We start from the raw sequence: 12,545 nt of genomic DNA on the forward strand, positions 1-12,545 counted from the left end.
CAGATGCATAAATAGAAAGTGACTTAGTTGGGATTGCGAAAATTACATTTTCCCAAAAGTGACAAAGATGGGGTCTATAACTGGCCACAAAATAGACTATAATGGGGCAGGGGCTATGAGAGGCCAGCTGCACATACCCAGTAAAACTGAACCCAGGTAGCCCCCCCCCCTCTGGGATTCTGATCAGCGTGCGGAAGACCATGGTTTTGATTCCTACTGGAGACTAGTGTTGTTTCTTTGCCCGATCCTTGAGGCATGCTCAACATTGCTTCTTTCTTACTTCATCACCAAGCTTAGAACTTAATTTTGTCATTCTTTCTTTTTTTATCACTCAGTAATTCTGCTGTTGTTTTTCTTTGCAGGAAAAACTTTTGCTTGAGCCTTACTCTTGTCAGCGGGATGTGGCATACATTGTAGTGGCACCTGAAAACGATTTGGTGCTGAACAATGTCAAGTTGTTCTTCAAAGAGTTCAGTGCAGTATATGAGGTTTGTTCTTGCATTTACTTCTATTTACAGCTTTGAACTCTTAATCGTACAGTGTCAAGTTTGAAATATGACTTCTCTGTACATGTTCACCACTTTTGCGATGTTGATATTTTAGTAATGAGTAGTCCCTGTAGTGTTTCCTTATGAGTGGACGAAAACTTTGTCCACTTAGGAGAGGTGTCCGCGGCTTATGAGAGTTTTAAACTGTGCTGTAAGTGTGTGACTAGGACCATAGCTAATTTTCTACTTAAGAGATAAAGAGCTTCATCATACCGGAGGAGTCCTTAAAATAATGATTATTTCATTAAGCCATGGTTGTGATTTACGTGTTTCTCCATTATTTGCGTAGACTTGTCGTCTGGGTCAACATGTTGCTATCACCAAGGTGCTCAGGGATGGGATTCTGCGAATTGGACAAAAGTCACTAAAGCTTTCTAAAGAACCTGTGGATGAATGGTTCACAAATCAAGGTGATTATATTAACATACAAAATCAGTTCTATTTGTGTTGATAACTTTTACAAGCTGTCACGAATAATTGAAGTTGAATATGAAAAAAAGTGATACAGTAGGTCTTAAGTCACATTTTCAGCTAGCCTGCAATTTTTTCTGATAGATAAGGGGGTTATGAAGGGCCAACGCTTGAAAAATCAGTGATAGAATCTTTTATGGTGGTCAAATATCCTTTAGTTATCAACTCTCTTGATAAAACCAAACATGCGATTATTTCAGACATACTGTTTTGTCAGCATCTTAAAAATGTGATTTAAGATATATGATCAAACTTTTCTTGTGTTTTAGCTGGCTCATCTGATGGAGCAAAGCTTAAGCTGTATGCCCAGGCTTTTAAGCATCATTTGGGTAAGTGGAGTAATTAAATTAATTTATTAATAACTAATTACCATTAAACTCATCGCCAATAGATGAGCTAGGGATCTGGTGTTCACAAAGTTGGCAGGGGGACTGAAGCAATCCAGGCACAGTAGGGAGGTATCCACAGCAACCCTGCAAGCTGGAACCACCTGTGCAAGCAGCCATCCAACAGGCATCGTCACACTGAAGTAAATTCAGTGGAAACATACATATACTAAACCTCACACTTACCTGAATCTATGAATCGCAAGGCTGGGAGGGACTGGGAGCAAGAATCCACAAGAGTTCGTTTTTTAGAGAGCAACAGCGAATGAATTGCAAAGATCAGCTCAAAATGTAAAGCAAGTGAGGCAAACCATACGACTTGTAGCTAAGCCCCTTGGGCCACCCTGGAGATTGTGTTGCCATCTAGGGGAGAGACCTCTTACTGCATTGGCTTGATATTAAAGTATCTATCTATCTATCTATCTATCTATCTATCTATCTATCTATCTATCTATCTATCTATCTATCTATCTATCTATCTATCTATCTATCTATCTATCTATCTATCTATCTATCTATCTATCTATCTATCTATCTATCTATCTATCTATCTATCTATCTATCTATCTATCTATCTATCTATCTATTAATTTTGCCTAAATTTCATTAATTTTAGCCACATCTGCGGTGCAACGAACTCAACCAGGGCCACTCAACATTGATCAGCCAATCACAAGTCATGTTAACAACAAAGAAGTCTGGTTTCGGTAGTTTGTAAACCAATCAAAAACGAGAACATTTTCTTTAAATTTCAAAGTGTCGGTTTTTTCTGTGGCCCCGGTTGAGTTCATTGCACTGTAAAAAGCTATATGTAGGTAACAAAGACTGGTACCCACACCCCAGTTCATGTTCCGAACTCAAGTGCTCTCTAACTCTTACCTGTTTTATAGGACCATATCTGGCGTCACTCAATCTCGACAAACTCTTGTTGGAATCGGAAAAGGGAGAAAAACCAGAAGAAAAGAGTACATCCAAGTTTGGGAATGACAGTGACAGATCTGGTGGAAACAGGTAACAGATGTGCATCAAGACAAAACTTTCAAAAACAGTTTGTCTTTGTTGCTTCTTTCTTCTTTGCTTTACTCTTCATCCCAATGCCATTGTTATTGTCAGTCATGCCTGTGTAGATTGAGGCTGGGTGCAGACTGGATTAACCTTTTTACTACACTTTCTTGGAAGTCAAGTCAAAGCTTCCAGACTTTTTTTTAGGGAACTTAAGCAATGACAGTGACGACAACAAGAACACTGCAAAACCATTGGCTCTGCATATGCGTTTTAAATTTTGGTACAGCTGTACATTTCTTTGCCGCTCTCTGCAAAACTAAAATTGAAATGACCAAATTCAAGGTTTTGTGGAGAACGTGAACACACAACAGTGAACTTTTCATTTTCTTTCTTAAACTTGAACACCACTCCTACCAATTTGGTTCCTGGTTAGTTCACCGTTTCTGTACAACTTGAACAAGTTGAAATAATCGTGAAGTAGCACAAATAAAATTAAGTTATGTTTTCAAGTGATGCTTTTGTTGGCGTTGACATCATCGCTACTTAAGTTCTCTAATCACACAGTTAACACCAGTAAGAAAATTTAAAATGGTATGGCATGGCAAAAATTCTCCTCACCGTTTGTGATTCTCCCAGACTGGGGGCTTGTGATCTTACATTGCATACTACTACAAAACATTTAAGGAGGCCTGCTTACTCAATGTTTACAAGTTTTGATTTATCAAGCATTATCTTTGTATTTTAGTGCTGGGACTCCCACTTCAGAGCAAGCTTCATCTGCATTTGGAGAAGACGAGAATGAGCGAAACAGCGATGAACCACCCACTGTTGTAGTGTACATCGTCAATCCATTCAGCAGTAATTCAAGAGAGGACAGCTTCCCCTCCTATGTTGGTCTCCTACGGTGCATTGCTGAGATCTCCTCTGACATTACAGAAGGCAAAAAGAATGTCATTTTCCAGGTATGGCCTTACTTTTGGTATTGACTCAGGGCTGCTCACATTGTGTTCTTTCAGAAAAGATCTATTTGCCTTCCACAGAAGAAATTGCAATTGAGTTTCATGAACTTTGCCCTTTGCCTTTTTTTTTGTGGGGGGGGGGGGGGGGATATGAATATTTCTTGGAACTGTGCATGGCTGAGTATGCCAAAACAAGTTGAGCTTCTCATAACCGTTTACAACAATGCTGATAAAAATAGCTGCCTACGAGAACTGGACAGTCACTTTTTTTATTAAAATTAAATCAGTAGTTTAACTTGCAACAAGGAAACCCTTGTGGCCTGCTACATGTTAGGTCTTAGCCAAATATATGAGTTCTCAATTTGCCATTGATTAAGGTGGCTTAATTAAGTTTCTGGGGTGAAAAAAGGTCTTGTATAGGGGGAATTACAGCATGTTTAAATATTAAATTTGTGACTTAATCTGGCATTAGTCTATTCATTTGCATTATTGTTCAATTTATTAAAATTTGTTTATTTTTTCAGGTTGTTCCAATTCAGCAGATTCTTCAGGTGGACACGCTGACTGGCAGTCGTGATGCAGCACTGACATTTGTGACACAGCTCAAGTGCTTAGCTTTCTCGGTTTTCTCTCGATGTCGTAAGAGCTTGCAGCTCAACATCAATGCCAAGTCCTTAACAGGATTTGGCCCAGCTGCCAGGCATGAGGCATTGTTTCGTCAGAGAGAGGCAAGTTTTTTTTTTAGATTGCAGAATCCACGTTTGCATCATGCCTCCCCTACATTAATTTTGTGTACAGTATTAGTAAACACTCTCCCAGGAAGGTACTGTTTGAAACCTTTCATTTGGATCGTCACCCATTAGGATTTAATCCACACACTCAAAAGCTAGAATCACCTTTTACAGCATAACAAACAGTGTCACAGAAGAGTAATGCTGAAAGGGTTTTACTTGAGTGGGTACAGTTGAGAATTTCATCAATTGACAGACTTTAAAATTTGAAACAACAACCTTTCACAGCATGACATTTGAAGGGGTGCCATGCACGGAACAAGGCCCTGAGTGACTTTTGATGTAAGGTCAAATTCTCCTCTTCTTTCACAAGCGAATACAAGGCAATTTGGAAGGAGAATCTAACCATTTATCAGAAGTCACTTAGGACTTTTTTCCAGGCACCCCTTTATTTGTGCTAAAGGAAAGAGCTTTAAAATGGCATTACTGTGGATTTCAGCTTACTTTGGCCATGTCAGCAACTTTCTTGAGGGCTACCTTGTTAAATAAGTGTCTCTGTTTTTTTGGAACTTGGGAATCACATTTTGCAATTTACAGTTACATTGTTAGCACATAAGGTAATCAAACTACAAACTTTGAAACAAAGTTAACATGTTCAGCATGACTGAGTGGTCACATTGTCGAATTTCATACAGCTCCATTACCTTGAACCACAATACACAACTCAGGTTTGTTTTTAATAGGGAAGGTTAACACTTATCTTTTTGACTTCTTGTAGATGGAAAATGCAAAGGTGTATTCTGCAGCTTATGTCTTGTGCCAACCAATACCCTTACCACCAGTGGACTCAGGAGACGAAACAGCTGCAAGCTTGCTGGCGTTGACCCAAAATGCGTCTGTGTTGTATTGTGGCTACTGTCTGTCTCACGACAATAATTACCTTCTTGCCGTCTGCACAGACAGTGTGGGAGAGTTGATTGAATCGTGTGTGATCTCAGTCGAACCACCCTTGAGGCCTGACGGCAAGCCACGCAAGACTGCAGCACGCACAAAGGCACTTACCAAACTATGGGAATTTTGTCAAGGTGTCGTTGCGACATCCTTGGTGCCCTGGAGACTGGTGATAAGTAAACTGGGGAGGATTGGACCCGAGGAGTTAAAGGGTCAGTAAAGAAGTAGTTGATATTGAACAAGTGTGAGGTGCTTACTGGGAAAATATGCCCATGTCAGGGAAAGGAATTGGTCCAGATCGAAAACTCTGATCTATGAATCAGATTCATTTGCAAGATTCCATTCTTCCACCACATGCAGAGCTGAAAAACTGTACCAATCAAAAAGTAATTAGGTTCATGTTTTGACATGCTTACATTAAGACTGCTGAATTTGTCAAGCTGACAATAATATTTGTTTCTGGTTACTGACAAAAGAAACAACTAATGAACTAAAACACAGACCTCAAAAAGGCTGAAAAAGAGGGCTTATTTAGCAATCACAAAAAGTGCTTAATCCTGCTGTTTTAGTGATATTTTCTTTTCCCCCTGACATGTACTCTTAACATATTTGTGGGGCATGGAATAATGGCTCATATACCATGGCCACTAAACCAATCAAAACTCTGGAACTGCGTTATCCAATGAGTCAGTTTTTAAAATTAAAAGATAGTGACTAGACATGTTACACTGAAAATGACTGTAATATGTTTTGCATGCCAGTGGATGCCCAACCAACTTCCTCATACTTTTGATCAAAAACAGTTTGAAATGACATCTTTTGCTGGCAAAAGAAATAGTTCTTAGCCTTGGATATGTGTTTTTGTGATCAAAATTTTAGTGGCGTTTGACACTATCTCCTTTCTCTCATTTTTAGATTGGAAAGAAATTTTGAGCAAGACGTCAGTTCATGCTGGGGACCAAATGTTTAAAGACACATGCAAAACCTGTTTCTCAATGAAGCAGAAAAATCGGCCAGCAATATTAGGCACCAGTCTGATCTCGCTGGAACCAGAACCTTCGATAAGGCTTTACATGGCAAGAGGTAAATATAAGTATAATGAATCAGACACCATGATTTTTTAAAAGGTTGCCCTAACTATTCAAGGGTCATTGTGAAACAACTTGAGATAATAAACAATTTGAACCTGTTTTTCAGCTTTACCAAAGGTCAGCGCCTTGTTTGAAGGAAATAACAACTCTCGGGTGTCAGTTGGTGGCGTTCCCAAGCCAGATGTGTCACGAACCTACATCGCAGTGATGCCAGTAGCGTCACTGAAATGTTCTATTGGTAAACTCTCCAACGCTAAATCACATGACCCACCTGATACAACAACTGAGACAGTCGTGACTGACACAGACATTCTATTGGCTGGGGTGGATGATGACGAAAATGACCAGGATCCTTTGAGGCATTTGTTTCCCTTGTTGAACACGTCACCACCTCCTCCACTGTCTCCAACAAGTTGCATGTTGCCGTCACCCCTTGATTCCTCACCGATGCAGGGGACATCACCTCTGACTCGCCCAACAAAGTTGGCAGCGTCACCTGGGATGTCTGCATCATCGCCGTTTCAGCCGATTTCAAGGCTCTCGCCATATCAACCATTGCACTCAACGCCCTCCCCATCAATGGCAAATGGAACAACTTTAGAATTTGAAGGAGGAGAAGGAGAAGACCGTCTTTCTGTCCCACAAGCACAGGGGTACATCATATCAACCGCACACACTGGCAAGATGCCAGCGACATTCTGGGGGAGTTTGTCTCATTCAGAAACAAGTGATCCTGTTATTCTCAAGGTAATGACTGTTTAAGCCTGAAGAGTGACCAGCACATTACTGCATGATCAAGTAGATGTAGAGGTGTTATGAAATAGTTGCCAAGTATTGAATGTCTTGATACTTAAACAAATTTGCCAACTTAAATACATGGAGACAGTGAACAGATGATGTATGTTGATATTGACGTTTAAATGGTTATTAAGGTATTTTTCTTAAAGGGGAAGTGTCATGGGCTTTTTGACAATTATTTTTGTTTCTGTTGACAGTCAAACATTTTTGGGTTTAAAATGACATCAGATATGCATGATACTTCCCCTTTAAGGTCACTGATAACTAAATTTACTTAGACTTGCATGAAATTGACAAAAGCTAATTAATGATTGTTCCTTTCCCCAAGGCTGCTCTTCACATTCATAATCCTGACCTAATGGAAGGAATCAATGGATTTTTCACTGCCTGGCATGCTCTAGCCACAAAGTCGCATTGTCATGTGCTAAGGTTAGTAAGAAGAATCATTTACCTCTCACATCAGAAAGAACATTGTACAAGTGTAGCCCTCTCAAAACATGTTGTAGCTAAAGTAGGCGACATGACACATCGGAGTAGTAGGCAGAAAGAGTTAAGTTCAAAGGCATGTGTGGTTTATCAACAGGGTTGAAGGTAACGTCAGCACTCAAATCTCTTTACAGTGGCCAAATTACCTTTACCTATCAACTTTGTTTATAAAACCAAACATTCATTTCCACTCAATCTCCACTGACGTAGCACCACAGTTTCTTCAGAAATGAATCCCCTTATCCATAAGTTCAAAGGGCCGGGTCTTGAGAAGAATTAGGGTGACCTACAGCTGTAAGTGTGACATCATCATCTGTACGTAGCAAACTGTTGACGGCTGTTGCAGTTTGAGAGGGCCAACTGCTGCCATTTAAACATCTCCTTAAAGGGGCAGTGTCACATATTTTAGTGTTACTTTGAATAGCCAAAAAGCATACTTCAATCGATAGAATCGTTAAAATACTGGTTCAGTTTTGTGAACAATAACACTACTGGTGTACAGAAACTAGTGTCAATCATTTTTTTCTGCGGATGGCTAGGATGGAAATGGATTACAACTTGAAAAAATTGGCCGTTATTCTTGTGTATTTTTTCCTTGGAGAAATCCCTTAATATTTTCTTCACGATGTTCTGAGAGCAATTTCATGTTAACAAAAACGTTTTTCGTCAAATGGTTGAGCAGTTTTGACCAAAGTACAGCAAAATCACCATGACAGTGCCCCTTTAACAGTGATAGCTAAAAAATTAACTGACTATGTTACACATTCAGGTCAATACTTCAAACGTATGATGCTCTGTCATGGCTCACTGTGGATCCTGTTTCCCGCGACAGACGTTCTTGTTTACCCGTTCATTTATACATGCTGTGCCAACTTCACGACACACTTTCTGTTCTGCTGGATGACCAGTCTTCGCAATAATTATTATAGTACAAGAGCCAAGCTCGCTGCACCAAGAGGTGTTAATTTAGTTTTTAACCAGATATTCATAAAGGAAAGTGTAAAATTTCCACATCTCTCAAAGAGTGTGGCCATCTTTGTTGCATGTGTTTTTTTTTTTTTTTGGTCCAGGGTTGACAGGGAGGATATAAGAATTGCATGTTTCAAGTTTCTATAAATATTAAAGTAATAATTTAATGAAACAGTAATAGAATTTACCCATAAAAGGACAGTAGTGTCTTGGTATAAATGCATTTTATTAGTTATAAGTTCTCTTCAAGTTGAGAATAAAGTCCACCATACTTCAAGGTGTATATTAACAAATTGAAAGTATTATCACAGCCTTTTTTGTGTAGATACATGTATCTTGTTGTGCGATTTAGCGACATCATTTCTTGTGTTTCTTAAGCGTTATTTGATGGGCTCTAAGCTCACAGCGCAGGTGTATTGTATAGGTATGACCCCTTTATCTACACAGAGTTCCATAGTAAATAATTTTCATAGTGATGTTTATTTTATATTAAGTATCCTCATTTGAAAAAATGAAAAATTAATAGCCTCATAGACTGTACTGTTTACCAGCTTTCATCTGAATGGTCACACTTTAAGATTTCATCCATAGACTCAAAAGATAGAACCATCTTGTTCAACATAATATAAACAGCACCACAGGAAAGTACCGCTTAGTAGCTTTGATTTGAATGGTTACACTTTGGGATTTCATCCACAGATTCTAGACAGAAAGGGTTAACCTCCCAGTTGCTTGAATTTTAAATACAACCTGTCTACTTTTAAAAAGAAATTAAGTTGACATATTTATATGAATACAATTTTACACATTTAGTAGGTCACTCTTTGGTTTGATGCTATTTGCGGCAAAATGTTCAAATTTAGTTGCATAGCTTTAGCACAAGTGTGAGGAGAAGTCTCTGAAAGCATTTTAGATCTGTCAGCAGTTTGACGAATTTTTTAGGCCTTCAGAGAATCTAATTAAGCAACATTACTGCACATGGTTGTAAATCATTGGTGAATGAAATACATGAATATGAAAATATGAATCAAATATTTATCATTCAGTTACATAGTAAATGGTTTTAACCCAGGAGTATTGGTAGTCTGTCTAGTGTGGTCATACAGTTGAAAGAAGTCTTAACCCTTTAACCCCCAATATCAAAGAACAAATTCTCCTATCTTGTCCCCATACTTTTTTTATAAAAGTAGTGGAGGAAGCTGTTAAAATATCAAGAAAATTCACCTTGGGTGATCATATCCTTAATTCTCATGACCTCAGGGGTTGAATAAGCATTGATGTTACAAGGAGAAATTTTATGCTGATCACTGCCACGGCTTAAAGGGTTAAAAAGTATGATGACTGTTTTTGGTGACTGAGTGGTTGTTCTTTCAACCAGAGTGAGCGTTAGACAGAAGCAAGATGGAATGTCAAAAATTAAATAATGATAATGTCGCGAACAATAGTCTTTTGCCAAGACTGCCCTCACCAGGGCAATCATAATAGCTAGATAATTAATTTTACCCATAAAATTAGCATAATATCCTTAAATATTAGTCTAGTATGAATTCTAGCAGCTACAGTAGTTGTAAATCGACGGTTCCGTCTGGGTGGTTGCAATGTTTTCCTCAGTTTGACATACACACTTGTAAGTAGTCTTTCTTCGTATAAGGAATCAGTCAGAACTGTCTGTCAAAAATATGTTTTTGTGCATCAACAGATTTGTGGATTTGGAAAATTGGCTTGTATGGGAACGCAAAGAAAAACTGCAGAAAAGAAATCCTTGCACTATTTTGTATTATTGTCACTACATATCAGACACAACGATTTATTATTTAGCAATGTATTTATGCACAAAGGATACATGGGGCGGCTGCATGTACCACAAACATGCCTCTGTTGATAGCGTAGTTCTTAATTATCTTATCTTTACCATTTGCACGTGTGGCACTCAGCGCATGTATTCTAAGCTTATATTTCTTATTTATAATGTTTAATAATATTTTGGCTAATTATTTTTCTACTATTCTTTCTTTTTCGTCCTTTTAACAATCATAGTATTACAGTTAATATAATTATTACAGAATATAACATAAGGTTTAACATAACCGTGTTATAATGGACATTTCTCATAACTATCACGTAATATTATTTTAACACAAACTGTGTAGAATTATTATAATTCTAATACCCCTTCATCAAGATGATAAAATAATATATTGCAAGTACCTGTCACTGATAATCATTAGGTAAAGTGTTCTTGTTTCCTGTGATATAACATCATTGATTTTAGCACCTCCAAAAGTGGACTTTACTGGCAAAAAATTACCACTGTTGAACTCTCACTTCTGAGAGAATGAGGAGTGTATTCATTTATTATAAACAGCTCGACTTAGTAAGCAGAAGTGCTACTTGAAGGTGAATTATGACAAAGGCAATAGAAGGAACAAAAATGAGATGCTCCTAAAACCGTTTTTCTCCATCAAAGTACCACACATCAAAATGTCTCAGAACAACAACACAAGATTGTGTATGTTTCAAAGTTATGGATTCAAGGACTCTCTTAAAACAACTGAAAGGCTTGCTGCAAGAGGAGTGCAACTGATATTGTGTTCTTGAAATGCTAATGTTCCTCCAAATAAGCTCAATGTACTTTGGCATACAGAATGGTTACTGTGCAACACAAATGCACCTCATCAGAGATTGTGACTTCCAATTTTTGCATTTTTCATGGCCTTCTTAAAAACGTTACTTTATATATGTCCCTCCTCTGACAAGCCAGTTCAAGAACCATTCCAGATTGTTAGAACAGTGTCCTAAACTGATCATGCATGCTTTAAGTTGTTTTTGTTTTGAAGTCAGTTGGCAAATCAATTCTGTTGCTGAAACCTTGAAAATGTGTGGTCCTTGAAAGCTGCATGAACCGTGTAACCTAGTAGAATGCCCTTTGCACTCCTATAGCTCCAAATACCTGATACGTATGGATTTGTTGTGATTATACTGTATATTCCTTTTCTGGAACATTGGTCAATTTAGTGCCGTAAAAAAATAAGAATTTCAAAATTAATCTTGTTGTATAGGTCATATATATATTAGCTAAATTCAAAGTATAACTTCACTCGATGTAGTATTCAACAGAAAACTCGGGATCTATTGAATTTTTAATCATTTAAACCACAAAACACATTGCCTAGTCATTTCTACAGTGATTAGTTTTGTAAAACAAATCACTGATTTGGATCAAGATTGAATAAAATTGGATTGTCTTAGCTGTAGAAGATTTTGTAGATAGGAAATGTAGATAATACTGTCTAGTAATATGTCAGTGCCATCATCATTAAGATAACATTTGTGAATGGACTAGAATTCTAATGTTATTTCCGCTTTCTTGTCCACTCATAATATATAAAACCAGAGTCTGTTGTCCCATGTACATAATTTATTGAACAGACCTCTCAATGCATATTTTCTGATAATTTCTGGTAGATCAGTAGACTTCGCTATATTTTTTATTTTCGGACTCTATTTCATATTAAGCATTTAATAGACATTTTTATTGTAATAAATGCATTTAAACATTATATTGTAACTGACCCAGTCATAGAAAATTAAAATGTTATTTACATACGAAGCCAAACACTGGTATCTTGTTTTAATTGTTTTATGAAGTACACAGTCGTCAAACTTGGGTCGCTGTACATGTTGATCCAAAATACTTGATGTATTGATTGCTCTGGTTTCCCTGAAAAACATTGATGCACAGGAGATCTTGGTTGCCTCAATACCTTTCTACACCACTTACATGACCACTTGGAAAAGTGATGGCATTTATATTCCATGTTGCGTTGAGCAAATTCTTGCCCCTGTAAAGTTAAACTCGTCAACAATAGATGAGCTTGGGAGCAGGTGCCTAGAAGGTTGGTGGAGCTAGGCAGCAATCAGGCACGGGTAAGGAGGCATCCATGGCAAACCTGTGAGTGGCCACCACCAACGGCACCGTCACACTGAACCCAATCAGTGGAACACTTACCAGACCCGATACTTACCAAAGGGAGGGCGGAGATGGGGGCATGAAAATAAGGCAAGCAAAATGACCTATCTTGCAGGCCAGCAAGCAAGCAAATGCGATGCAAACCATGGGGCGCCCCCCAGCAGAGAGCTCAAAGGTCAC

General features: G+C 38.1%; 1 protein-coding gene across 3 annotated transcripts in view; it reads left to right on the top strand.

Annotated features, from left to right (window-relative positions):
• The window catches only part of LOC146482747 (mediator of RNA polymerase II transcription subunit 13-like), a 37,574-nt gene extending 25,563 nt beyond the window's left edge, over positions 1-12,011 (top strand). For all 3 annotated transcript variants that reach the window (XM_085106806.1, XM_085106807.1, XM_085106808.1), the window contains exons 16-26: positions 363-488; positions 838-958; positions 1,289-1,348; positions 2,296-2,416; positions 3,156-3,372; positions 3,894-4,097; positions 4,879-5,263; positions 5,967-6,134; positions 6,249-6,889; positions 7,269-7,369; positions 8,196-12,011. In XM_085106806.1, the coding sequence (XP_084962932.1) occupies positions 363-488; positions 838-958; positions 1,289-1,348; positions 2,296-2,416; positions 3,156-3,372; positions 3,894-4,097; positions 4,879-5,263; positions 5,967-6,134; positions 6,249-6,889; positions 7,269-7,369; positions 8,196-8,346 (2,295 nt within the window). In that variant the 3' untranslated portion in view covers positions 8,347-12,011. The remainder of the gene's footprint in view (positions 1-362; positions 489-837; positions 959-1,288; positions 1,349-2,295; positions 2,417-3,155; positions 3,373-3,893; positions 4,098-4,878; positions 5,264-5,966; positions 6,135-6,248; positions 6,890-7,268; positions 7,370-8,195) is intronic.
• The last annotated feature ends 534 nt before the right edge of the window (positions 12,012-12,545 follow it).

This window comes from Pavona decussata, unplaced genomic scaffold (genome assembly GCF_977016875.1).
Source record: "Pavona decussata unplaced genomic scaffold, jaPavDecu1.1 SCAFFOLD_44, whole genome shotgun sequence".
In the NCBI taxonomy this organism is placed as follows: domain Eukaryota; kingdom Metazoa; phylum Cnidaria; class Anthozoa; order Scleractinia; family Agariciidae; genus Pavona; species Pavona decussata.